Genomic DNA, 27,234 nt, shown 5'->3' with positions numbered 1-27,234 from the left:
GTGTGTAATTCTTATTTGACTTTTATGAGTTGCTCCTATACCTCGTGGCTGCCTCCTGATTTCTCCCAGCGCGGACTGGGTTGTGTGTCTAGAAGAGGAGTCAAGCAGATCTGTACGTTTTTTTCGTGAAATCCTGCAGGAGTCTGACGGAATCTGACTTTCCATTAGGATTGCTATGTAGTCTCTGAATGCTTTTCTTGTTTTTACTTTTAGGAAGCATTGGATCTTCACACAGGAGGCACGACGAACAAAGATGCACAGTCAAGTTTTCTAGTTTCACCAACATCCAAAGAAGAAAAGGGTACAATGTTTTCCTCACGCATTTTACTTGCACAAAATAATTATCAGAACCAGTAATTCCGTATATATAACATTTAATTTAATAACCCGTAAAGCATAAAAAAGCTGTGCTAAATCCATTGATATACTGCCATATCTAAATCAGGAGTCAGCGCTGTGTGTTCGTGTTAACTTGCCGGGGAAGAAAAAACTTTTGTAATGTGACAATTTATTACAACAATGTAACTTTTTTTTTTATTTTTTTTTTTTTTAAGAAATTGTAACATAAATCCCCCATAATAATACAAAAACTACAACTTTTTCATTAGCCAAAATGTATCGTGTACACCTAGTGTACTGCGTGATTTAATACTAGAGACATTGTCCCTTTTAAAGTTATTTTTACCCTATGGTGAAGTTTATTGGTTGGGGCAGCAGAATAATAACTCCAGGACATAACTTGACACGATATGCACCTTTTATTTTGGCATACACTATTATTATTCTTTCTTTTTTGTCCCAACTGTTCTAGTGCCCCTTCGTAGATATATGTAAAGATAATATAACTTAATCTCATAGCATAAGCTGTGGAAGCGTCAATTTACCTTCGCGCCTTAATTATCCCAACAGGTTGTGTTATTAATTTGTCAAATTAGTTTAGATTGAGATATTTTATCCCTGACTTCCTTTCAGATGAACTCCAAAAGATTTCAAGGCTTCAGAAGCAGCTCGTGGCAGATCTTCAGACAATGAGACATCGGCAGGTGATCCACCCAGCCCTTCAACAAGGTAAACTATGTCATGTTTTATTTCAAATGATCCATACAAGCACAGAACATGCACTCTCAAATAAAATATGTCTTCAAAATAAACTAAACTTACAATAAGCACCTTGTCTTTATATATGCACTGGGTTGGTTTTCTTACATCATTGCTGCTCCCTCAAATTCCTGTTCCCATTCATTATTTATTTGCTAAAAAGCCATCAAACCTTAAAATCAAGTGACCTTGTGAAAATTGTTCTGTTGGAGATGCATATCGCTTAATACTTCTGCCATTTCGCATCTGAACTTTATAGACGTGCACTAAGGTAGGTAGAGAGAATCAAATGGGATGGTCACTTCTGTCTTGGACAAGGCTGGTGTTTGGGGGTAAAAAGCAAAAAATTGGACAATGTTTTTGTTTAATGTTACTTGTGATCTGGTTATTCTGAGGTTTGAACTGGCAATCTTTACAGTGCGTTTTCCATTTTCTCTGCAGTGGGACTTAAACTGACTATTGTAGATCGCACTGTGGGCATTGATCTGAGATACTTAGGAGTGCAACTTCCACTACCTCCTATCACAAGTAATTCCAGATGGGATAACTATGGGATGTGTGCCCAGGGTGAGTGTCTCCGTTAACAATGCATGTCTATATGTACAGCAACCTACAAGAATCACTGCTATAGCATTGACTATACATCATTACTGGATGTAATGCAGGTGGGTCTCATCTGGTGGCTTCCACAAGACAGTGCTTGTTTAACCCCTCTTTTCAATAAGACCTTTATTTAGCCTTGAATCCAATTACATTGAAGCATGAATTTTTAAACCTGGGAAGCTAAACTAGTTTCTTTAATACAAGATAGTTATTTTTCATTTTTGACAGTATTATGAAGCAAAAATATATTTCTTATAGATGCAACACTATTGTAGTTTCTTGTCCGTATCTGTTAGTTTAGTTTAGTACTGTCTAATTGGGAAATATATCCATTTTCATATAGTTAATTCTCTGCATTGACCTGATTTATTTATTTTCCCGGCGTATAGTGGCAGTACCGGCGGGCTTTGCTCTCTTCTCCCGGGACAAGCACTTAAAAAGATAAAGGGTTAAGCTTCCCCCCCCCTTACCCTATAACCGCACTCACCATTGTCTCCGGATGATCGGCACACAGGTTGTTGCTGACGGGGGGTTCCAAGCAGTCCGTTCGCTTCCTGGGTGGAAGCTCGGCTGCGTCATTTTCAGCGCATTTACAGATTGAATCTGTAGCGGTTTCTTAAAGACGTCCAGGGGAGGAGCATGCGCAGTACAGTGGAACGCACGCCTGGGTGGTTATGCGTTCCACTGATGATCCGATCCTTGCTACAACGCATGCGCGGCTCGGATCATCCGATTTTTGGCGCCAAATTTGAAATTTGGATGCCTGTTTATACTGTGCAAACCTGTCTGACCACAAGAGTGTGTGTGAGGACAGGTTTCCGTGTTGTCCAAACCCCCCACATGGTTTTTGGTGATCCTTATCTACGGATACACCAAAATGTTAACCCCTTCATCACCCGACAAGGAGAAAATGCCTCCTGCTCCCCCCAAAAAGGCTTCATGCAAGTCTAAACACTTAGCTTGCCTAGAGTGTAATACTCCTCTTCCAGACAGCTACAGGAGGAAGACGTGCCAGCAGTGTTTAGCAGACATCCTGGCTAAAGAGAAGCAGAAGGACATGCAGTCCTTTCTATCCTGGTTCCAAGACAATTTATCGCAGACTTTTTAGGCATTTAAAGAGGCTGCCAAACCGACGGTTCAGGACAAGCCAAGTAAAAAACGCAGAAGAGAGAGAAATTCATCTATATCGGATTGGTCATCTGGGGAATGTTCTCGCTCTTCTATGGATTCAACTAGTTCGAATCCGGGTTTCCATCTCAAGAGCTGGGAAAATTCGTCAAGGAAGTGAACCAGATATTGCTTAACCCAGAAGCTAAGAAAAAGGGGGTTTCCCATTTTGCCGCAAATACTGGATTTTATGCAGCGTGAGTGGAAAAATCCAAGTAAACGAGCATTTTTCTCAAAACACTTTAAACAACTTTTTAAGCTACAAGATGATGCCATGTGGGAGGAACTGCCTAAAGTGGATGTCCAAATTGCGCAATTATCTAAATCGTTGCCGATTGGAGAGGTTTCCGGTTTAAAAGATACCATGGACAAAAGAGCAGATAGAAGGATGTTCCAAGCGTCAGGGCTTCAATGCAAAGCAGCATCAGCTGGAGCTAGAGCTCAAGGCCTATGGATCCAGAAATTGGAAGATCAGGTTCTGGAGGAGGCAGATAAAGATCTTTCTCAGCTTTTAAAAAATGTGAAACTATCAAATGAATTCCTGATGGACACGGTGGAAGAAGTGGTCAAGCTCTCTGCTCGTAACATGGGGCTGTCAACAGTTGCCAGAAGAGCGATCTGGCTTAGATCTTGGAATGCTGACTCCGCATCAAAATCTTCATTATGTGAGCTTCCATTTGAAAGAAAGAAGCTTTTCGGTTCTCCACTGGAAGAACTTTTGAAACAGATGTCTGACACTAAGAAAGCTCTTCCTCGAGACATCAAACCTAAGTGGAATCGGAGATACCCCTATAATAGGCAACGATATTCAAGACCTTCGGATAAATCTTCCTTTCGGAAGCAAAATAAAGAATCCAGATTTCAATTTAAAACTACAAGACAAGAAAGGACGAGGAGATTCTGACAAAGTAGGAGGTCGCCTTCAGATGCATCGGGAAACATGGTTCCACACTACCAACAACCCATGGGTACGTCAGATAATATCGGAAGGCTACACCATCACGTTCTGCAAGACCCCAAGCAAGGCAACATCAAAACTCCTCAAATAGGGAGTGATAGAACACATTCCAAAGAAACATCTATGTCAGGGAGTTTACTCTCCCTTGTTCCTGGTCCCGAAGCCTGACGGCTCCTTTCGTCCAGTTCTACATCTGAAATCGGTCAATCAACATATTCCATACCAACATTTTTGTATGGAAACCATCTCGTCAGTGACTCACATAATTCACAAAGGAGATTTTATGGCGTCTCTAGACTTCCAGGACGCTTATCTGCACGTGCCGATAGCAGAAAGATCAAGAAGATTTCTCAGATTTGCAATAAAAACAAACAAAGGCTTAAAGCACTTCCAATTCAGAGCACTACCTTTTGGCCTCTCAACTGCCCCAAGGGTCTTCACCAAAATCCCAACTCCTTTGGCAGCGGAGCTGAGATAGAGAGGTATAGCGGTGGTTCCATATCTGGACGACTGGCTGATTAAAAGCATCTTCTTCGGCAAAACTCTTAACAGATCTTCAGGACACTATTGCTCTTATCAAAGACCACGGTTGGATTCTAAACGTAGCCAAATCAAACTTAATTCCAACTACTAAGATCCGATTTCTGGGTTTTCTGATGGACTCAGTGTCTCTACGTCAGTACCTTCCAGAAGACAAAGCCAAACGTATTCAGCGAAGTGTCACCCAGCTACAAACATACCCCCTCTGCACCATCCGAAGGGCAATGAGCATCTTGGGATTACTGACATCCACCATTCCTGCAGTAGCCTGGGCGCAAGCGCGAATGAGACCTCTACAATGGTACATTCTATCCCAATAGTCCGGAAGAGACTAACACCTAGACACAAACATTCTTATTTCTCAAGATGTACTTCAACAGCTAGAGTGGTGGAAGGTCAAAATAAACTTAACAAGCGGTCTATCATTCCAGCCAAAGGAATGGCTTATAGTCACCACGGACGCGTCCAAAACCGGTTGGGGAGCACATCTCCAGTTTCGCACAGCCCAAGGGAAGTGGTCAACACAGGAGGCACATCAATCCTCCAATTTCAGGGAGTTGAATGCAGTCTTCAAGGCTCTAGTATTCTTCAAACCGTGGATATCGGGCAAACCGGTGAAGATTCAATCCGACAACGCCACTACAGTAGCCTATATCAACAGACAGGGGAGTACGAGAGTATCCAGCCTTCAAAACCTATGCTCAAAAATTATGCGATGGGCGCAAGAGAATCTGGAAGCAGTTTCGGTGGTCCATATCAGAGGTCGGAACAATATACTCGCAGACGACCTCAGCAGAAACAGATGCTCCCAGGCAGAATGGTCCCTACACCCGTCTGTTTTCCAAGAGTTGGTTGCAAAAGTAGGCTTGCCAGAAGTGGATCTCATGGCGACAAGATTAAATCGAAAAGTATCCTTTTTTGCCTCTCTTTACAAGATGGACTACCCTCCGTTTCTGGATGGTCTGGAGATCAAGTGGCGGTTCAATCTGGCGTACATCTTTCCGCCGATATCTATGATTCCTCGAGTGATACTCAAGATCAAGACGGACAAGGCAAGGGTACTGGCAGTTCTCCCTTTCTGGCCAAACCGCAGTTGGTTTTCAGACCTTTGCCAACTTTCGATAAATCATTGGGAGCTTCTGCTATCTCCGGACATCTTGGAGAACAAGGGGATTCCACTCCACACTCTTCAAATGTTCAAATTGACGGCTTGGCTGCTGCAAGGCTAATCCTGAAAGGTCAGGGTATAGACCCCGTCATGGCTAATCTCCTTTTAGGTTCAGTCAGACCTTCCACGCCAGCTATTTACCTAAGAACCTGGAGGAAATTTCTAGAATGGTGTTAGTCTCACGACTTGCAGTCTTCACCTCCGTCCATGCCGGTCATTCTTCACTTTTTGAATCAGGGATTTGAAGCAGGCCTCAAGGTTGCAACACTTTTTTTCCACCATGGGACCTCACCTTAGTTCTCAAAGCTCTGTGTTCTGCACCATTTGAGCCTCTTCAAGAAGTCTCCCTCAAGTTCCTCTCCTTAAAAACGTCGTTTTTGGTAGCTATCACATCAGCACGGCGTATTGGGGAACTCCAGGCTCTCTCAGCCTCGGAAGATTTTCAAATTTTTCATCAGGACAAGGTAGTTCTGTATCCCAGGCCATCCTTCCTTCCGAAGGTGTTGTCTCAAGCTAATATTAACCGACCTATAGTCCTTCCAACATTTTACCCGAATCCTACGTCGTCACTAGAAAATGACTGGCACTCTCTGGATGTTAAGAGGGCTCTTTCTGTTTATTTGCAGCGCACTTCTGCCTTTCGTTCATCTGATCATCTGTTACTTCAGTTCCATGGCAGGTCTTCAGGCCAAGCAGTGTCAAAATCTACATTAGCCAGATGGCTCACGGACGCCATCCATCTGGCATATGAATCCTGCGGTAGGGTTCTTGCGTCCCAGATTAAGGCACATTCCACGAGATCCATCGCAGTTTCCTGGGCTTCCAGATCATCAGTCTCTCCGGAAGAGATTTGTAAGGCAGCTACTTGGTCCTCCTGGAACACTTTCATTAGACATTACAGACTGGACATTTCCTCTGCCTCAGAAGCGGAGTTTGAGCAGCAGGTTCTTCACACTGTTAATTGCTAACTCCCTCCCTTTTTGTTTTGGGGGATTTTGATATATCCCGCCGGTACTGCCACTATACGCCGGGAAAACCAGAAATTTTAACTTACCGTAAATTCTCTTTTCCCCAGTATAGTGGCAGTACGTGTTTCCCTCCCAAGTTGTGTTGATAAAGTAACTTTTTTTTTTCTACTGGATGGTCCTCTTGTTATTAACTGGCTTGCGGTCGCCGGTGAGTGCGGTTATAGGGTAAGGGGGGGCGGAGCTTAACCCTTTATCTTTTTAAGTGCTTGTCCCGGGAGAAGAGAGCAAAGCCTGCCGGAACTGCCACTGTACGCCGGGAAAAGAGAATTTACGGTAAGTGAATTATTTTTTTTTATGTTTTTTTTTTTTTTATTTCCACCCAGCTTCTGGTTTTCCATTTGTGTCACGAACTGGAAAGACTACAGATTATACAAAAATAAAAGGCTGGAGAGACAAATTCTCAACCGCTTCGGCATCTTCACTAAAAAATGAAGGTGAGGTGTTGTGAATGTCAAGGGTCTAAGGCTGACATTGTTAATTGCTGCTGTAAATGTGCAGGAGAAGCTGGCCTTTTCTGTCCTGTTATTGAAATAAAGTCATATTATTCTGAGAGACTCTTAGTGTTCTAATCCATGTATAAAAACATAGTCATCACTGCTGTTTTTAATTTTTCAGGCAGCAACTCAGAAAACCCACTAAAGAACCGTTCAGCCTTCTGCAGTGATGAATTGGATGAGTATCTAGAAAACGAAGCAAAGTTGATGGAAAACTCAAGGGAATATTATCCAGAAGAATCTAAGCCAGCCATCGCTTATCAACTCCCCACAAAAAGCACCAGTTATGTGAGGACCTTGGACAGCGTTTTGAAGAAACAGGCTTCAGAACCATCTCCTTCCTCCGTAAAGCCACTATCTGCTAAGAAACAGTCAAAAACCCAACGCAAGGTCTCAACTCCCAAAATAAAGTCAAAGTCTAAACCCAATATGCCATCCCCTGTTATAGAAAAGGATAATCCTACTCCATCAGACTCCATAGAGAAGTCTGGAAAGCTATCCACAGATCAGGTTGCAGATGGTTTGATGCCAGGTTTACGCAAACCTAAGACGCCGAACCAGAAGACCGGCACCAAGGTACATGGCAAGTCCAAAGTAAAAGTCAATCTAAAAAATTCTGGGGAACATGCAGCCATGGTTAAAAACCTTCTTATTGTTATTGTTCTTATTGTTATTAATAAGAACTGTTTTGTAAGGTTGGGTTCATACATTTTCCATAGGTTAGGTATTTAATTTTGCCAGCGGAAGATTATTATTATTATTATTATCCTTTATTTATATAGCGCCAACAGTTTACGCAGCGCTTAATACAATGGGATATGACAAGACAAGAATTGACAGACTAAGACAAACTGATACATTTGGTGGAGAGAGCCCTGCTCGCAAGCTTACAATCTAGAGGAAAACGGGGTGACAAACATAAGGCATAGAGAAAGGGTGAGAGATATTGTGGTGGTTGTATCAATGACAAGGAAGTTCTAGCAGCTAAGATGGCATGCTTCCCTGAAGAAGTGGGTTTTTAGATGTTTCTTGAATGTCGGGAGGGAGGGTGAATGCTGAAGGTTCCTTGGGAGTAGATTCCAGAGATATGGGGCAGCTCGAGTGAAATCTTGTAGCAAAGATGTGCTTCTTCAGGATTAAAGAAAACCAACAATAACCTTTTAGGTGCCCTGACATGTTTGGTATTACAAACAGTGAGCTGCTCTTGTTGGAGGGTATGGGGAACCATATTGTCATTTTGAAAACATGTTCTAAATGTGTGTGGTCTTTGTCCACTGTTTTGAAAGGTTTTATAGGTTAAATTGTCTTGTCTTTCTTTTATTAAAAAGAAAAAGTTGTTTCACTTCATCTTGTGTATCTTCTTTCAGCCATCTGTAAAAAGCAAACCTGCATCCAAATCTATTCGTAAGCAAGCAGCATCGTGTAAGAGAGAATTCTGTCGTCTTGGTTGTGTTTGTCAGAGCCTGAGCCGCAAAAGAACTAATTGCAATCACTGCCGCCGTGTAGAGTGCATGTTCAGCTGTACCTGCCCGAAGAGCAAGCTCTCCCTAAAGAGTGCAAACAAACCTTCATCCTCCAAGAACTGTTCAAAAGAAAGCATAGCTGGAGAAGGGTCGCCCTCTCAATCATATTCTGAGAAGATGGACACTAAAAGTAAGTGTGAGAGAGAGTAACTGCGCAGAAAGTCTCGTCGCCAGGGCAAGTCAACTCTGAATCTGTGTTTTTGAGAGGTTGTTGGGAGATGTGGCTCCATAATCACTAGAGGTCCATCCTGGCTTTGATGCTATTCCAAAAACCTTTTTGAAGGTTACTCATACAGTTTAGTAATTGTATAGCTGCATGTCTTCAACATCTTTATCTGCAAAGCTTAGTAACTTAATCTGATCTAATATATGTATATATGTCATACAGATAACTGTGATCCAAAGCTTAAACCCCCTAAAAGAGTTCCTATTTGGGATAAATCAGACATTGACTGTGATCCAGAGCCATATTTTACTCGTATAAAGGAAGAGCTTGACGAAAGCAAAATTGAAACACCAAATCCTGAAGAAGAAGCCTTGCCGTCTAACTCAGCTTGTTTAAGCTCCCCAGAGGTAAGTACGTTAACGTGCACAACATACACAAATTAACCAACAATGGACTTGCTCAGTTTCTCAAATATTTTACCAAACACCCCTGCCAACAAAAAAAATCCCCCAGCATATAAAATGTTTTCTGTTTTGATGCGATGTATTTTCGATGCAGGAAAGGAACATTCAGAATATACAATGCTTGGTGACCTTGTCTGCATGTTTTACTGGAATACAAATCATTGATTGTGTATAATGATTTTTATTTTTTGCTGTGTTTTAGCGACCATTAGATGTTCAAAATGGGGAGCCTTTTCTCACTGCATTAGTTTTGACCTCTTTAATTGGCATGAAATGATGTTAATTTTTAGATCCACATCGAAGATATGGATCCAGACTGTTCGGAAACTGACAGTAGGGAATCTTGCGCTAGGGTAAGGATCTATGAACGAAAACCACCGCAGACCCGACCAGACAAGGAGGAGTGTACTTGTGTGGAGTCTGAAGACTCTGAAAAGGTTTGTTTTCGCAATTCACTCTTAATTTACTGTTAAATTCAGGGCTTTTCATGGAATTATTGTGGCACTGATGTTTAATGTACATTTAAAGACAAATCTACAATTTTAGAGGCTTTTGGAACTTTGCAAGGTACTAATTTAATGACTGAATCAGTTTGTCCTTGCTTGAACAAGGTATGGATTTTGTATTTGATATTCCTTATATATAGGTAATGCCTTCAGTGAATAGTATAATGATTTATATTATTATAATAATTTATCATAAACATTATATGTACTTTTATATTTTTTTATAGGAATATGTCCACAAGCCACCTAAATATAGAAGTAAACAGAAGGAAAAGAAGAAGGATGAAGGTAAAATTAATGGCGTTTGAGGGGCAAAATCCTGTAATAGATGGAGTTAAAATGAATTGGAGATCTCAGGATATCTGTAAGGTCCAATGTTGTTTAGATATCTGAACAGTCAGTAATATTACAATTTTCATAATGGTGAATGTAACAAAATAGGTGATTTTGAAATGGCAGTTATTCCCCCTCAACTGTTTTGGAGCACTGGTAATCTGACAATTTCTTTCAGAAATATGACAGGTAAACCTATAAAGTCAGGACCGAAACTCACGGGATTTATGTTAATGTTCAGGCGCAACAAATGGTTGAATAGTCAGAGGTTATGAAAGGCTAAAAGTTCGCATTTTTCTCCTTTCACAGCAAATAAAAGACCAGAAAATGCTGGTCCCACCAAACTGATTGAAATAATTTCCGACTGCAGCTGGGAACAGGACCGCAGCAAGATTCTCAACATTGTATCGCAGCACATGAACAGCAGAGAGACTCGATCCTTCAAAGTGGGCAGTTTCAACATCGAGCTGACTTCTGAGAATAAACCTGAAGACGCTGGAGACAAATCAGAAGCCATAGCCCACTCTTCCAGAGTAAAAATCTCAATGGCACCTGATCAGAGAAAAGAGCATTGTTCTGAAAAGCATCCAACACGGAAATGGACAACAGAACGTGTTAAGCTTAGAGAGCAAACGTCTCTAGAGTCCTTTGTTGAAAGAGCTCCGTCGCATGGGGCAAAAGGTCTGCCGTTCTATACAAAGATCGTTCCAGCTGGCAAATTGGTTGCTAACTTAAAAGGTTCCGATGTGAATCCCGTGGAGCTCATTCAGGTAATACTCGTCTCTGCAATTCCTTAACTCTGTTTATATTTAAGGCTCAGGGAAACTATAGTATCGCATAACAGCGAAGGCAGAGCTAATGCTCTCTAAGCTTCTGGTCCAGTGTGCACTGAAATATCTTGGCATTCAAATAAACACATCTGACCAATTAATAGCAGTGTGATCATTCTAGGTTACATAACTTAAAGGGCCATTCATGTCATTTGTTTGCATCACCAATTCCAAAGTACTGTAAAAACTTGGCCATCATACATGACATGCATGGTGATAATTTCTGGACTAGGCCTCGAATGACAGGTCCAAGGGAGTGGCAGCCAGTCTGCCATAAAATGGAGGAGATTGCCCTCTGCTGAATTGGCTAGTTATAAGAGATCATTCATATCCCCAGCCTATTAACACATTGGAGGCATATGTTGTGTAAACACGGGCTCCATAATTAATTTCTGCCCAGCGTGTCCTTAAAAGGGTGGAGAGACGACTGATGATGCTGCTCTGGGTGTATATATACTGCTGCCCATACCTACACCTACATGATTTTGGTCATATAGTGTGCCCTATCAGATCTGCCCCAGTCCAATGTAAGCGCTATGATTACCAAGTGGAAGCGTCTAGGAGAAACATCTCCGCCATAAAGCGGTAGAGCGCGCGCTTCGCTTATTGTTGCCCAGCTACCTAAATAAAAACCTTATTGAAACAATAATATATGTATTTTACTGATATAATAATGGATTGTTAGTTACAGTAATTCTGTGATCTTCGAATTTTAGTTTCTAAGTTTTTCTTATTTTTAGGTTAATGGGAAAAACTATCCTCAAGCCAAACTACTTTTGGGACAGATGGGTGCACTTCATCCAGCGAACCGTTTGGCAGCTTACATTACCCATAGGCTGCAGCCCAGCCTACACAACGTTTTGAAGCTCAATGAACTGAATGCCCAAATACCAACAGACATCACGCTACCGACACTTTGTGACGAGGATGGGAGTTCTAAAGACAGCCCTTCTGCCGCTCAGAATGTGGACAATTCGCCCCATAAGAAGAGTGGTATGTAAAAGTGATTTTATTTGAGATAGGAGGTTTCCTATTTATTCTACTGAACAATATTACACCGGCTAAATGCGGGTACAGTGGACTCTGTTGTAATAGATTTGTTCTTTTTGCAGCTACACAACCTTCTCCCAGCAGTGTGTTCACTCAGTTTGTTTTGAATGAAGTTGAAAACCTGAAGCAGAAAAGTCCTTCGGTCATCTCAACTCATCTGTCATCGAAACCGAACACCGCAGCCTCTCAACTATTAGTAGTGACTACGTTGGCCTCTAGCAAACAGACTTCTGTGGTCTGCACCACTCCTTCTCTGAGCATGCCCAGATTATTCAGTCCTCCACATACATCACCTGCCAAGAGCTCAAGCACAGCATTAGCATTGCAAGAGCAAGCCAAAACGCCAGTTCCCACCTTAATAAAGATCATTACGAATAATAAAAGCACTTCACCCTCCAGCTCCACAACAAAAACCACGGATTCCACTCGTCCTCTGAGTGTACCATCAATTATCCCTGCAATTGAGTCTCCCCCTCCTTTACTGGCCATGCCATTGGCGAAGGTGCCTTCAAGTTCAGTGAAGACATCAACCCTTCCCCCTCTTTCTGGTAAAACCATCGGGACGCGATCTGCAGCCTCTTACACAACTTGTGCCAGTTCAATAAAGCTTGGATCTGTTGCTCCCCAGGTGGGGAATGTTTTGCCCACACTGACTTTAAGGCCAGGTAAGGCACTAAAGGATCATATGTTCTTTTTATATAATTATATCTGTTAGAAACATAGAATTTAATGGCAGAAGAACCATTCAGCCCATTTACCTATTTTTCCTGCTGGACCAGGATAGCTTTATGCCTATCCTTTTCATGCTTAAATTCCCTACAGAGCTGCTAAGCAATCAGCCTGATGGCATAACAGGGCTCTCTCCACCTAATGTATCGGATTGGGTTAGTCTGTCAATTCTCGTCTTGTCCATACCCCTTGAATATATGTATTGTATTAAGCGCTGCGTAAATTCTTGGCGCTATATAAATAAAAGATAATAATAATAACAAAGCCCAACTGAGTGCAATCCTGAACTCGGGTAAAAACTGCAGACTCTACAAAATTAATATTAAATCGGATAATTTGGATTAAAAAAGTGCGATATGATTTCTGTACCACTACTTGCTTCATAACTCTTACATGATATTATATTTTTGTTATTGTAATTACATTTATTTGCTGAAAAAGCTGTACCAGAGTGCTTTTCAACAATTATTTGGTTTTACATGTTAGTCTCATCATAACTAATGTAGTTTTATTGCATTTTAATAGTATATACATATATATAACCTTATTACTTTACCTTTTTTTTATTTTTTTTTTTTATTTATGTATTTTTTTTTACTTTTATTACGAATTTAGTATCTCAGCTCCCCAGGACTCAGCTTCCAAGACCTATACTTGTGCCACCTGCAATGGAAAAACGAATGGGGCCCCGTCTCCTCCTTATACCTGTACAATCTAGCACCCCTCCTGTTCGTCCAGCACCATGTCCGCCACCATCACCTGGACAAAAGATGATTTTACAGCCCATCAAAAGGCCTGGAGGAACAAATTTATTCAGACACCCAAACGGGCAGATCATTCAGCTTGTTCCTTTACAGCAGTTTCGCGCCACTGGTGTCGTACCCAACAACCAAAACAAAGTTGTTTTACGCAGTCCAGGTACCGCAGACCCGTTTCTGCTCTTTGTTTTATCTAACTATCTTTTTGATTTAGATTTTTAATTAACAAAAGGCCATACAGTGTACAGGATTGAAATAGCAATGTATTTTATGGTACTGTTTGGCACAGCAAATGTTATAAGATCTGTATTTGACTTTAAAGATTTCAGAACTGTAATATAAAATTAGAAAACCACATACTAGCGGGATTCAGTGTGCGGTAGCTGATGGGAGCGGTGTTAAGAAATCGGCGTCGACTTTTGTGTCATGTGACAACGAAAACATTTCCTGTCGTTTTTTCCACTATTAAGTTATTTCAAGTATTATAGTGTTACTCCTTAATGATCTTTCTAATAGTTTCATTTAACTAGAAACATGTTAAAAATAGCAGATTGTGTTGAACAACTTTAACCGGTGCATAAGACTTTTACTAACAAAGTAGGAACATTTTTGTATTTCCATCTGTGTTTTTATTCTTACTGGTTGTAACATTGGGCTACTTTTTAGGCTCTGTTGTAGGTATCCGCCTCCCACTACCCGTGAAAACTGAATCCGTGCCTATTCCTTCATCTCCTACTGTGGTCATGTCTTCGCCTGTCTCCATCTCAACAAGTCCAGTTATTGGTTCTCTTTCAAAAACTAACCCTGGATCATCAGAAGTCACAGCGGCTACTTCAAGCCCTTCCTTTCTTTCTCAGCTAGGGACCCTAAGATTTAGGATTGCTCCTCCTGCAACTAGCAGTGAGCGGCAACAGTCAAACTCAAAAGTCATAACGTATAGTTGCGGTGGGGAGCCTGGGAACGCCTCAAAGGGGGTCCCTCTCCAGTCTGGGTCTTTTGCCCTAATACAGATCCCAGCACAAGGTACTGCTTCATCTAGCAAATCAAACAATGACAATAATTCATCTGTGGCCAACAATACCATCAATACAGATAATGTAACATCCAGTGACTCGGGAGAGGGTCACAAACCAGCAGAGGATAACTCAAATACTGTGGAGTCTACTACATCTGAAACAAAGATGGAAAATGACGCTATGGGATTTGAAGATCTGCCAAGCTTGAATGTTGTAGAAACTGATACATTGTCTGTAGATCAAGTCAAAGATGATGAAACTGCAAGCATTGCTGTGGAGCAACCGGATATTGCGAAGTCAAGTCTTGAGATACATAATGGGAAATATGGTTCAGGGGATGAACAACAGAGTCTTGGGTTGTCTTCCAAAACAAAGGACCCAGAAGATGCAGCTGAGGAGTTAGAACACATAGATGGACTGTCATTGCAGGGACATGTAGAAACACATTCACAAAGTCATGAGACATCTTCCAAAACAAAGGATCCAGAAAATGCAGCTGAGGAGTTAGATCACATAGATGGACTGTCATTCCAGGGACATGTAGAAACACATTCACAAAGTCATGAGACATCTTCCAAAACAAAGGATCCAGAAAATGCAGCTGAGGAGTTAGATCACATAGATGGACTGTCATTGCAGGAACATGTAGAAACAAATTCACAAAGTCATGAGACATCTTCCAAAACAAAGGGTCCAGAAGATGCCCCTGCAGAACCAAAACTTGCAGTTGGACTTCCACTGCAGGAATGTGAGGAAACAAATTCACAAAGTCATGAGACATCTTCCAAAACAAAGAATCTGGACGATGCTCCTGTGGAACCAAAACTCACAGATGAACTGCCATTGCAGGAACATTTTGAAACAAATTCACAAGGTCATAAGATGTTTCCCAAAACAAAGAGCCCGGAAGATGCCGCTGTGGAACCAAAACTTGCAGATGGACTACCTTTACAGGAACATGTAGAAACAAAGTCACAGAGACTTGAGGTGTCTTCCAAAACAAAGGGTCCAGAAGACGTCGATATTAAACGTAAACGCACAAATGATTTTCCGTTGCAGGAATATGTAGAGACAAAATCACATCTAGAGTCCACATCTGGCCCAAATGTAACACAAATTCTACCATGTACAGAGACACAGGAGCAGGATGCCAATTCTGAACCTTCAGAGGTTGCTGCTAATGTAGGACCACAAGCTCCAGATATTTCCAGTACCCCACCTGAAGACTCCTCTACGATTGAGTATGTGAAAAAATACACTGATAATAATTCTCAGAAAGAGCCCATCGTTGACAATAAAGAAACTGATAGTGACAGTTGGAAGGACCTTCAACTTACAGACTTCATCAAAAACGATTCACATAGTGAAGCAGATGCCGTGAGTTTTTTTTTTTCTTCCCATAAATATTCTAAGTGTTTTGGAAGACTGTTATCACTGGGTGGATTCTTAAAAAGGTGACCTGCTTTTATAACGCGTATCATATCAGATTCTGAAATGTTTGCACCGTAACCTGTATAACATATTTGTTGCCTAAATCTCCATCCAAATATTTCATTTTTTTTTTATTTTTTTTTTATTTTATTTTTTTACACATAAAGTTACGTTTTTGTTCTTTGTTGCTTGTCAGTTACTGATCAGTGGTATAATCATTGTGCACATGATCAAAAGCATACAATAAGATACGTAACATAATAAGACTTGTCTCTGAATATTTTTATATCATCATAGACTCCAAATCTTACCACATGCGGATTGGTGAATACATTTTTAGTTATTTTAGTTAGAATACAAGATTTTATTAAATGTTCAATTTTGGGGTCTTGACTCTCCTTTCAACACGGTTTAACATTATTTTAACATTATTTTTCCTTTTCATCCAGAGTGATGTAGAGGAAGCTGTAGATATTGAAACGGTGGAAGAGCTCTCAGAAAAGATTAATATAGCTCGTCTTAAAGCGTCTGCGTGTTCCTCAAAGGACAAGTAAGAATATGTTTTACGCGTGCTTCTATTTGCACTTTAACGCACTCCTTACCTGTTTTTTGCGCAGGCAGTTGAACACATCTGGGATTTGGAAAACAAAATACGTGACGCTTAACCCAAAATCAGCTGCGCTGTGAATCTGTGATTAGGATTTTAAATATAGAATGAGAACAGAAATTGCTGATTTGTGAGCTTAGTGACATTCCCCCAGAAAGGATAGTAACCTTATATGTATATGAATGGTGTAATCAATCGTGCTTTTATATAATGTACTCGCATATGGAAGAAAATGTTACCTGACGCAAAACCGTGGCTGCTTACACAGTGTGCCAGCAGCCGAACGGGAAGCTGATGGAGGGGGAGAGGTGAGAGATTAACGGTGGGGGTATGTATTTATGTATGTTTGCATATATATGTATGTATGTGAGCATAGATGTCTGTATAAGTGTGTGTGCGCGCGCATGGATGTGTTTTTGTGTGTGTGTGTGTGCGCATGGATATGTGTGTGTGTATGAGCATGGACGTGTAAGTGGGGTGAGATGGAGTGTGTGTGAGTATGGATGTGTACACGTGTGTAATTTGTGTAAAGTGTGTATGTTGGAAGGGGCAAAGAAGGCAGAGACAAGTTGTTTGGGGGCAGTGAAGGCATATACCGTTGGCCGATTATTTTTTCGATTAATCGGATAAAAAAAATTAAATTTTTCATCTATTTTAAATTATTTAATAAAGTAACATAGGATGTTAAAAACAAACGGCAGAATAAATTTTTTTTCTTGTTTTTATTTCCCCAACCTGCCCCCCAGTTATGCATATTTGAGCCCAGGCTTGCCACACTGCCCTCCCCACATATGCCTTATATACCCTATATGCCTTATACCCCCAGATATGTCACTCCGTCCTCCTCAGGTATGCCGTATACCCCCCTGATATGCCATAGTGCCCTCATAAGATTTGCAGACTCGTTCACAGACACAATACTTTTATAAATAAATACAGGATTAATCTTCACTGTACCCAGGATTTAGATTCCCCTCAGTTTGCCCCCCTTTACCTCTAACTGCACCTTAAGTTAACTTAATTAAATTAATTAAATTAACCCTCAGTCCTCAGCATTAAATTAATCCTGAAGAGAAGACCCCATTAACCACAACTGCCCCTAAATTAACCCTGAAGACCCCATCAACCACAACTGCCCCTAAATTAACCCATTAACTATAACTGCCCCTAAATTAACCCTAAACACCCCATCAACCACAACTGCCCCTAAATTAACCCTAAACACCCCATTAACTATAACTGCCCCTAAATTAACCCTAAACACCCCATTAACTATAACTGCCCCTAAGTTAACCCTAAACACCCCATTAACTATAACTGCCCCTAAGTTAACCCTAAACACCCCATTAACTATAACTGCCCCTAAGTTAACCCTAAACACCCCATTAACTATAACTGCCCCTAAGTTAACCCTAAACACCCCATTAACTATAACTGCCCCTAAGTTAACCCTAAACACCCCATTAACTATAACTGCCCCTAAATTAACCCCCACCTCCCCTAACTTTCAGCAGCCCAAATATTAATTTTATACTCACAGTTAGATGAGTGTCACAGCCATGGCGATGCTAAGGAAATGGGCGGAGCCAATCGGCCCTTTCTTCCTCCCTGTCCCTCCCTGCAGTCACTGCCGATTGGCCCCACCCCTTTCTTTTTCCAGCAGCGATTGCAGGGAGGGACTGGAAAAAGGAAGTGGGCGGGCCAATCGGCAGTGACTGCAGGGAGGAACTGTAAGTAGCAACTGCTGCTGTGACTCCTGTGAGTCACACTAAACGGATTATAACACGAGGGGTATTTTCCAGAGCATTTGCTCTGAAAAAACCCTCATTTTAGAATCGATAGAAATCGATTCAACTAATCGATAATGAAATTCGTTGCCAACGAATTTCATTATCGATTATCATCGATTTTATCGATTAGTTGTTTTATCGATTAGTTATTAGTAGCATTTCTAGTTACGCTCCCCTGTTCTGGACCCAGCAAATTAAAATGCAAGAATTAACTTTGTATATATTTTTCCTTTCTTGTAGGTGCGGTGCACATGATGACTTTTCAAAAGGACGTAGGAAATGTTTTAAGGTAACGTCAGATGCTTTTATTATTAAAATAGAACAGTTAGGACTGCACACCAAATAGAAAAAAACTAGTAAAATATGATAGGCTGCAATACCTGAACAAAATCGAAGCATATGAAGTTTAAAAACATGCACACCAAAAGAAAGAGACAAACTATGCTCAAATTATGTTTACTTGAATATGGCAAAGATAATTGTAAAATCATAACATACACAAAGAACATACCAAAAATGAGAACAGCAAAAATGTGCTAATACGGGATAAGCTGTGACCCCTTGGGAAATCCACAGTTTTGTCAAACTGCCTTTGCCAAGGGTATGATCTTCTATTATTAACCCCGATATTTTTGTATATGCATGTGATTGACATGAATTGCATTGACAAGTTAACTTGTTACAAAATATGCATGTATAGTACATAGAATATCCAAAGCGGATTAAACATGTGATTTAGCACGTGCTCTATAGATAGTGATAGGTTTCTTAGCTAATATAGTGGGATATTTGTGGTGTGTGGTCTAATTAATTATTAAAATTAAGATACTTTATAGGTTTCATATCTCACCATGGGCTAGAGATTAGCCAATCTAATCCTTTAAAATAGGCCGCAGAATAATCTTTAGCAGTAGTATGGAATCCACATTCTCAGATTTTTCTGTATAGATGAACTAATTCATAGTCTTCCCAGAGGGACTCAGCCTAGATAAACATTGGCGTTTCTTCATTTCGCAGCTCTCGAACTGTGCATTTATGTCTATAGAAAAACATACTTAGTAACAGAAAAAATAAAATAAAAAAAATTACACCAGTGCAATATTAGATCTTGGGGCTTTTCTTATAGGAATATGTTAATGATAAAAATTCAAGAATACAGGAGCAGACACAGAAACAAAACCATGCATTTGCAATTTTATTAGTATGTACAGAAATTTTATTAAAAAAACTTTTAAAACCCTGTTAAAAAATGAAAATTTATTTCTTTTAAAATGATAAAAAAAGTCTAAAATGAACCATATCCAGCTAAACAAGTGCAGCCAGCAATGAAAATACAGTTTGTTTTCAGAAAGGAAATCCTTCCTTCATGAGAGAATATGATGAGGATGCAACTTCGTATTATCGTCGAACCCACACGGCTAACGAGCGGAGAAGAAGAAATGAGATGAGGGACCTTTTTGAAGAACTAAAAAATTCCCTTGGACTTCACAACCTCCCAAAAGTTTCCAAGAGCTATATCCTTAAACAAGTCAGTGTTTAAATGTACTTAAAACTTGCCATGCATTTTTTTTCTGCCAAATATTATAATCTGGTTAAATAAATAAACTACCAGATGCGTAATACATGCAAATAACCAAAAACAGTGATTTGTGCACCGCGACTAGTCACAATAATGAAAATATATTAACATTAAAAATATATGAAGGTTTAGTAGTCAAACTACAATCGTTTGGATAAGCATCTAAAGAAAGAAATACATTTTTTAGCTGTTTTCCACATTTACTGGAGAACTATAATTGGTGGAAAAATAGGAAGATTACCTTATTGACTTATTGACTATTGACTGATTTATTGAAGATGGCAATTATCATAAAAAGGCATCCATTTCTGGTACTGTTTTGCATTTTTGCACTATGTATTTTTCTTTTTCTCCCTATCATGCTTACCTAAATGATTGCTACACCTTCATATATTTTTGAGGTTAATAATATTTCGTTTATTTGTGGGGATACTCATTGAGCGTACGAATCCATGTTGTTGGTTATTATAATTTGGTTGTATTGTTTCTATGATGTTTAGCAGCTCTTCTATATATACAGAAGTATTCCAGGCATTAGCACCCAATGCCCTTTCCATCTCATGCTTGTTTTTTTTGAACTAGGAGCTCATGCTACTTAGGATCCTTCAACAGCCAATGAGTTTATACAATCATTATTTTATCAAACAAACATGCCAGGGCTGTAATTCATTGTATGTGTCTATTGATTGTTGAAATCCGAACATAATGGATTGTCAAAGCATTTCCGTGTTTCCATCAGGACTTCAACCCTTTCTTCTCAGTGATGCAGCATCATTTTTACTGAGACTCACATAGACTCTGGCAACCTGTGACTGCATTTAGAAAAGGTTGACCTTGTACATAAAAACTAAACTTCCCTCTCCTGAACTGTTTAGGCCATCGAGGAAATTGAGGGCTTAACAGACCAAGCAGACAAATTAATACGGAAGAAGACTCTGCTTTCCCAGAGACAGAATCAGTTGATCAAAAGGGTGTCAAATCTTTCAGGTATGATGATTTTGTACAAAAGTGACACATGTCCACATTCATTTTTTGTCTGTATCTATGGGTCATGGGGAAGAGCAGATTAAAAAGATGCAATAACATGAAAATTCAATAACACAAAGTTCCTCTCGTGTCTTAAAGGAAGACCACAGGAGGTTGTCCTGAAAAAGCTGGAGTATATTTATGCTAAACAGAAAGCCTTAGAGGTGGAAAGGAAGAAGCAGCACTTGGAGGAGGACGTTGCTCTGCGTGAAGCCTCTTTGATGTGCAACCCAAGCCTCTTACCAAACCCTAAACGGAAGCACATGCCTATTGCTCCAAAGCCAGAAACCTCCCCAGCGGAATGTAAGTGAGCGGGAACCACCCAAATTGGATTGTCCCAGTTTGAAAATATAATTTTAACCTTGCTGTAATAAAAACAAAATGATGCCCAAAACTTATGTAAGTTGCCTTGTTAGCACCACACTATCTGAGCTATATCTGTATAGCTATCTTTCTTGTCTATTTCACTTATAATCACACAATTATGTTCACCAAGAAGTAGAAATATGAGATACTAGATTTAACTTGGGCATTCTCGGCACAATTAAATCTTTAATGTATATGCAGTAGACATCCCGTGGTTCCTGCCCTAGATAGATTACAAAAGAATAGTGGTCTTACATTCTTATATTTTGCATATTGACGACTCCCTTTTGGTGGAATATAAACTGGTGAAGGCTCTGTACAAACTCCCCCCTCCCCCAAATATTTTTGCTTTACTTCCACTTGTTTTTGTCTTTCTATATTAAAAATATAATTCTTACTACGGGATTGTAGCTGATCAGCCTAGTGTATCCATAAGGACTACAAACTTGCTGGTGTCACCAGAAGGGCAGCTGTTTTCTCTGAAGGATCCCATTATTGCAAGTCCAGTGGCTTCAGAAATGAACCCAATAGTCCCTGCTAAAGCTCAGCCAGGTAAATTAGTGTTCTGCTTATTTATACCAAACAGGATTCAATTATGAGTTATACAGGTCCACTGAACCCATCTTTCTGGAGAAATTCACTGGCATTGGACTCCCAATGTGTAATTGAATTTGTTAAAATGTTTCAAACAACTGCAAATTTGGTTTGCCAACTAAACCCGATGGGTTATTTCTTGAATGAAAAGTTTTTCTTTTTAGATATTAGGTGCTATCTTTTTCTCTTTTAGGTATGGCTCCTGTTCTGATTCGGTTTCCGGGAACAATTCAAGTCAAAAGTCTCATTGGAAATACACCATCTTCTTTACCTGGCAATGCTTTGGCAGAACCATCAAGTCAAGACGCAGGTATGTCTGCGGTTAGCTATGTTGTTTCCTCTACGCAACCCAGCCTGCATGTTACCCCCATCGCAGACCTGTTTGTTTATGCTGTATAGCTGTGTTGTAAGTTTACACAATGCTGAATGTAGTTCGCTATTAGAGATATTCCATCCTACTGCATTAATTGTACATTGTGAAGGGCTAACTCACCTTAATGGATAAAAAACCTGATACTGAATAGTTAACGCACCATATCTACCACAAAATAGGTGATGTTTTAGGCTCTTTTTAATTGTGTAAAAAAAAATAATAATAATAATTTCCTATAAATCTAAACTTCCTACTTCCCAGCATAATGTATTTTATTAACTTTACCTAACAACCACCCCAATTTCTGCCAATATTGTAAAAACTGAATTTCACTTCCTTATCTGCAAACATGGCAGACCTTGTTCAGAAGAGACATCTTGAATCAAGTATTTTTTAAGCAGTATTGGGGAGAAAAATAAATATTCTAAATATTATATATAATGTTTAATGGGTTGATGCTGTTTCTTTGAAGCATTTATGTATTTTTATTTAATTTGTTTTGTGATATTTTGCTACTTTACCTACTCAAACACCGCACAGAGTCTAAAAACATCATTAAGAATCATTTTAAGACAAAATATCACCATAATATGTTTAACAAGTCTTTGTTAATGTAATTCTAGCAATAACAATGATTGGGTTCACTTTTTCCATACATAATTTAGAAACACCATACAACAGGCATTTATATAACAATTTTTCTCCCAGTGGGACTCAAAGCGCTTCATAGGTGTAACACATATATACCATATTTGCTCGATTATAAGACGACCCTGATTATAAGACGACCCCCCAAAATCAAAATATTAATTTAGGAAAAAAACAAAAAGCCTGAATATAAGACTACCCTATAGGAAAAATGTTTTACTAGTAAATATTCATGTAAACTAATTTTCATATTTAATAAAAGCTATGATTGAGAAAAATATATTTTTTATTTCCTTTTATTTGCCAACCTGCCCCCCCCCCAGTTATGCACATCTGCCTCCAGGCTTGCCACTCTGCCCCCAGAAATGCCTTATACCCCCCTATTTGCCACTCTGCCCCATGATGTGCCTTTTAACCCTCTATATGCCACTCTGCCTCCAGAAATGTCTTATACCCTCCTATATGCCACTGTGCCCCATGATATGCCTTTTAACCCCCTATATGCCCCTCCGCCCCATGATATGCCTTATAACCCTATATGCCACTCTGGCATATAGGGGGTTAAAATGCATATCATGGGGCTGAGTGGCATATAGGGGGTTAAAATGCATTTCTGGAGATATATAATATACTGCTAACAGCAATCACACTCCTATCAAGCCAAGGCAAGCCAGTACATGCTGGAACCTGGGGATGTTAGAAGTGTGATTACAGCCTCCCTATGCCATGCTACCACCCCCACCCCCCCTTACACATCCATGCTATCACACACACACTCATTCACAAACATTTAAATACTCATTCATTCCATTAATCACACATACACACACACGCTCAAACCCCCCACCCCCTTACCTGAACCGCAGATCTCCCACTTGCAGACTTCTGCAGGGGCCCGGCTGTGCCAGCAACTTCTCTGGCCCCACCCCCAGAGGAAGGAGGGGGAGGTAGAGTTATGTGAGGACTGTGCTAGCTTCCTGTTCTCCTGCTGCTAATAGCAGAGACGCTGCTCGCGATCAAAGCCCGCTAAGCAGCATGGCCGAAGCAGAATGAGGTCTGATTAGAAGACGACCTAGATTATAAGACGAGGGGTATTTTTCAGAGCATTTGCTCTTGAAAAAACCTTGTCTTATAATCGAGCAAATACGGTATTAACTTAATGAAGTTGCATAATTGGACATTAATTGAAAGTGAATTAGCTGAATGCTTGGGAGAAAAGATGAGTTTGAAGTCTTATTTTTTAAAAGTCACTGAAGATGTGGTTTCCCTGGCTGAATGTGGCAGAGAGTTCCGGGGCGTAGGAGCAGCATGGCAGAATGTATTGGAGTCTGACTCCGGGCACTAAACGAAGACAGAGTTGTGTAGATTGAAGGGGGCGAGTTGGGATGTAGCGTGATAACTTTCAGGTAACAGGGGCCCTGGTTCTTCAGGGCTTTAAATGTCAGCAAGCCCACCTTTAGAATAGATTCCCCATTTAATAGGAAGCCAATTGCAGAGAGTGGAGAATAGGTGCGATATGGCATGAGCCAGGCTGATTTCTTAATGGCTACCCTGCCGCCATTGGTCAACACACCCAACTGAGAGGATGTTGGGTCCCATGGGCAGCCCACGGCCATAGGAGGATGTATCAGGAGTATGTGCAAGCACAGCCCATTACATGTGCGCACACTTACAGTGACCAGACAATCCTTCCTGGCTTACAGAGAGAATTTTAAAGAAACCCTTGCCCATCTTTTCATAAATATCATTTTTCAATGACAAGCAAACGTGCTGTGCGGAATGTTTCTAATTGAACAATAGGTACATAACATTTTATTTTATTGCAGATAAGGATGATTTGTCCATGATGCCAAAGATTGTGAATGTCACGTCGTTGGCTACTGAGGTTTCGATGGACTTTGATGGAGAAATCGAAAAGCACCCAATTTTGGCTGATGAAAGCCGTAAGACTGGTCTTCAGGGTATCAAAGCCGATGAGCCAGTGAGTCGCTTAGAACTAGAAGCCCCAACCTCTCCATCAGGTTTACCTCTTCCGGGTAGCTCATCCGTGAATGTTCCAGAACTGCCCGATTCTACACGAGACATCCCTGGGCCCAGTTTTGTGAAAGATTTCTCAGTTAATGACTTAAGAGATAGTGAAGAATATGAAAATGCTGCTGAAAGTGAGCAGGATCCTTCCCTTACCAATGTGTCCAAAGGTAACAGAGAAGATAGTCTTGATTTGGAATTAAAGAAAATGTCCTCAGTTATAGAAGGTACAGGGCTGGTTCCAAGTGAGTTAATAGATGTAATTGGAGACCACGAAGACTCAGATGAAACTCTTACATCGCTTCTCAACGAGATAGCTTTCCTCAATCAATCACTGAACAATGACACTGACGAGCTGGACTCTGGTCCTGATCTGTCTGGTTCAGACACCGGATCACGGGGCAATGCTAGCAAGCTTTTAGATAGAGATTCCTCTCCATTTTCCTTTGGCATGGAGCCATCGGAAGTGAAAGAGAAGGTCTCGCTCAGCCCCCTCTTCCTGCATTTGGAGAACAGCGAGTTACAAGAAACTGACAAAGAAAGCAAAGTCTCAGGGGTTGTAGAATTCTGCAATGAGTCTAAGACGAAAACATTGCCTGCAGCAGATAAGGTATTTGGTCTACAGGAGGATAGTCCTAATCCATCATCCCAGGAAACAATGACAAGACCGGAATCCTCTGGGACAGAAGCATGGTGGAGACCTATGCCGAAATTAGCACCACTTGGATTAAAATCATCTAACTTGTCTGCTGACCAGAAAGTTGTGACAAGCAAAGCAATGCCATCTCTGTCACCCGTGTTAAGATTACAGTCACCAAAAACAGAACTGGCTCCTGCTGCAGTTACTTTATCGTCTAAGACTGAGAACTAATTATTCTTCAGGCAATGGAACATTTTATATACAGCCCCATCTATGACATCTTCTGACATCTGTATAGACATTATACGTATAAACCCTCCCTATATCCAGCTAAAACTTGAATAATGTCAAAACATTTCTTGCTGAAGTGCAGCAAATAATTTAGATTTTTGGTGGTGCAAACCATTACTTTTTTCATTTTAGAAGCAATCATTATCTTTATTACATGGATTACTACAATGTAAATCTATTCTGTTAGAAAGCACTCCGCACTCATCATGGTTATTTCTTTAAACAGATTGCCTTTCTGGGTTTTTTTTGTTGTTGTTTCCGTTAATCTTTTTTTTTTGTTTGTTTTTGTAATCAGCTGAGAAGACAATATGGCTTCCCTTCCATATTCTCAAGACTACACTGCACATGTTTACAGTGGTTAACCCGCAGGTGCCTAAGCCTTAAATCTTAATTAACCTTCTGTCTCCCATTTTGACCTCAAGAATTACCTATCAGTGTGCTCCTTTCATCCACTCATGGACCGTGTTAATGTGATCTGAAGAAGAAGACGACTCCCATATCAATTTGTTTTTGGTGGGATTTTGTAAACTTGTAAAATAATTTGTACTCGACAGTGATGCTTGGTTATGATGCCATTCATTGTGTAAAATATGTATTTATATTTTCGAGATGATTTTGTACCATACATTTGTTTTGTAATTGCTTGAAGAAACTGATCTATTTCCCGAACAGCTGTAAATTGTTTTCCTTTACAGATTGTAAATATGAAATATATGATTTATTGTATGCTGGTTTATTTCGTCCCTGGATTTTAATAGAGAGTCCTTGCTAAAGGTGTTAACGGTAAAACCTCACTTGCCCTATAAACACAGATGCCAAAGACAAATCTTACACTGTCTGGTCCCCTTACTGCACAATCATGTTATAAATGGTGTTTTTACCCTGCAGCAGCCTTAATTTTGAAAAGATCGTCCTTTATTTTTTGTTTTGTAGCGCATAATAATCTTATGTATATAGTGAAGTCTAAGTTCTAAAACTGTAAGAAAGTTACTTAAATCATATTAACTATTATGGTGGTAATAAAAAGGGATACAGATGTATTGGTCCAATAGAACATTTAGTTGAAGTTGATAACTTTTATTGGACCAACATAGAAGAAGAAGTCTCTTCTTCAGATAAACTATAAGAAGAGACCTCTGAGGTCCTACAATGTTATGCTCTTCTTTTTCTGTGTTGGCCCAATAAAAGGTGTCGGGTTCTTATGACATTGACCATATGTTCAGGTTTGTAATATATGGGCTGCCCAGGTCCGAGCCCCCATCAAGAGAAAAGGTTTGCTAGTCATTTTCTCAATAACTAGTTGTCATTGATAATCCCGCAGCTTGTTGGGTAAGTGAAAACAGCAGGTATTCGGTGGCTTGTTACATGGAGGTCCTGTGGACACTGCTCCATATTCCAGTCGGTGATCTTGGGTTTTAAGATGTTTAATA

General features: G+C 40.1%; 1 protein-coding gene across 1 annotated transcript in view; it reads left to right on the top strand.

Moving 5' to 3' along the window:
• Positions 1-26,075, top strand: part of MGA (MAX dimerization protein MGA) — a 33,461-nt gene extending 7,386 nt beyond the window's left edge. The window contains exons 4-25 of the mRNA XM_053474454.1: positions 214-301; positions 973-1,068; positions 1,540-1,665; positions 6,886-6,996; positions 7,178-7,632; positions 8,424-8,709; positions 8,968-9,152; positions 9,500-9,646; positions 9,943-10,003; positions 10,358-10,818; positions 11,619-11,871; positions 11,991-12,593; positions 13,273-13,575; positions 14,082-15,808; positions 16,312-16,412; positions 18,500-18,548; positions 19,608-19,787; positions 20,714-20,825; positions 20,964-21,167; positions 21,642-21,782; positions 22,018-22,134; positions 24,672-26,075. Of these exons, the coding sequence (XP_053330429.1) occupies positions 214-301; positions 973-1,068; positions 1,540-1,665; positions 6,886-6,996; positions 7,178-7,632; positions 8,424-8,709; positions 8,968-9,152; positions 9,500-9,646; positions 9,943-10,003; positions 10,358-10,818; positions 11,619-11,871; positions 11,991-12,593; positions 13,273-13,575; positions 14,082-15,808; positions 16,312-16,412; positions 18,500-18,548; positions 19,608-19,787; positions 20,714-20,825; positions 20,964-21,167; positions 21,642-21,782; positions 22,018-22,134; positions 24,672-25,744 (6,879 nt within the window). The 3' untranslated portion in view covers positions 25,745-26,075. The remainder of the gene's footprint in view (positions 1-213; positions 302-972; positions 1,069-1,539; positions 1,666-6,885; positions 6,997-7,177; positions 7,633-8,423; positions 8,710-8,967; positions 9,153-9,499; positions 9,647-9,942; positions 10,004-10,357; positions 10,819-11,618; positions 11,872-11,990; positions 12,594-13,272; positions 13,576-14,081; positions 15,809-16,311; positions 16,413-18,499; positions 18,549-19,607; positions 19,788-20,713; positions 20,826-20,963; positions 21,168-21,641; positions 21,783-22,017; positions 22,135-24,671) is intronic.
• Positions 26,076-27,234: the final 1,159 nt, after the last annotated feature.

Source organism: Spea bombifrons, chromosome 9 (assembly GCF_027358695.1).
Source record: "Spea bombifrons isolate aSpeBom1 chromosome 9, aSpeBom1.2.pri, whole genome shotgun sequence".
NCBI lineage: Eukaryota > Metazoa > Chordata > Amphibia > Anura > Pelobatidae > Spea > Spea bombifrons.
The sequence above is the reverse complement of the archived record's forward strand: the minus strand, read 5'-3'. Positions and strand labels throughout refer to the sequence as shown.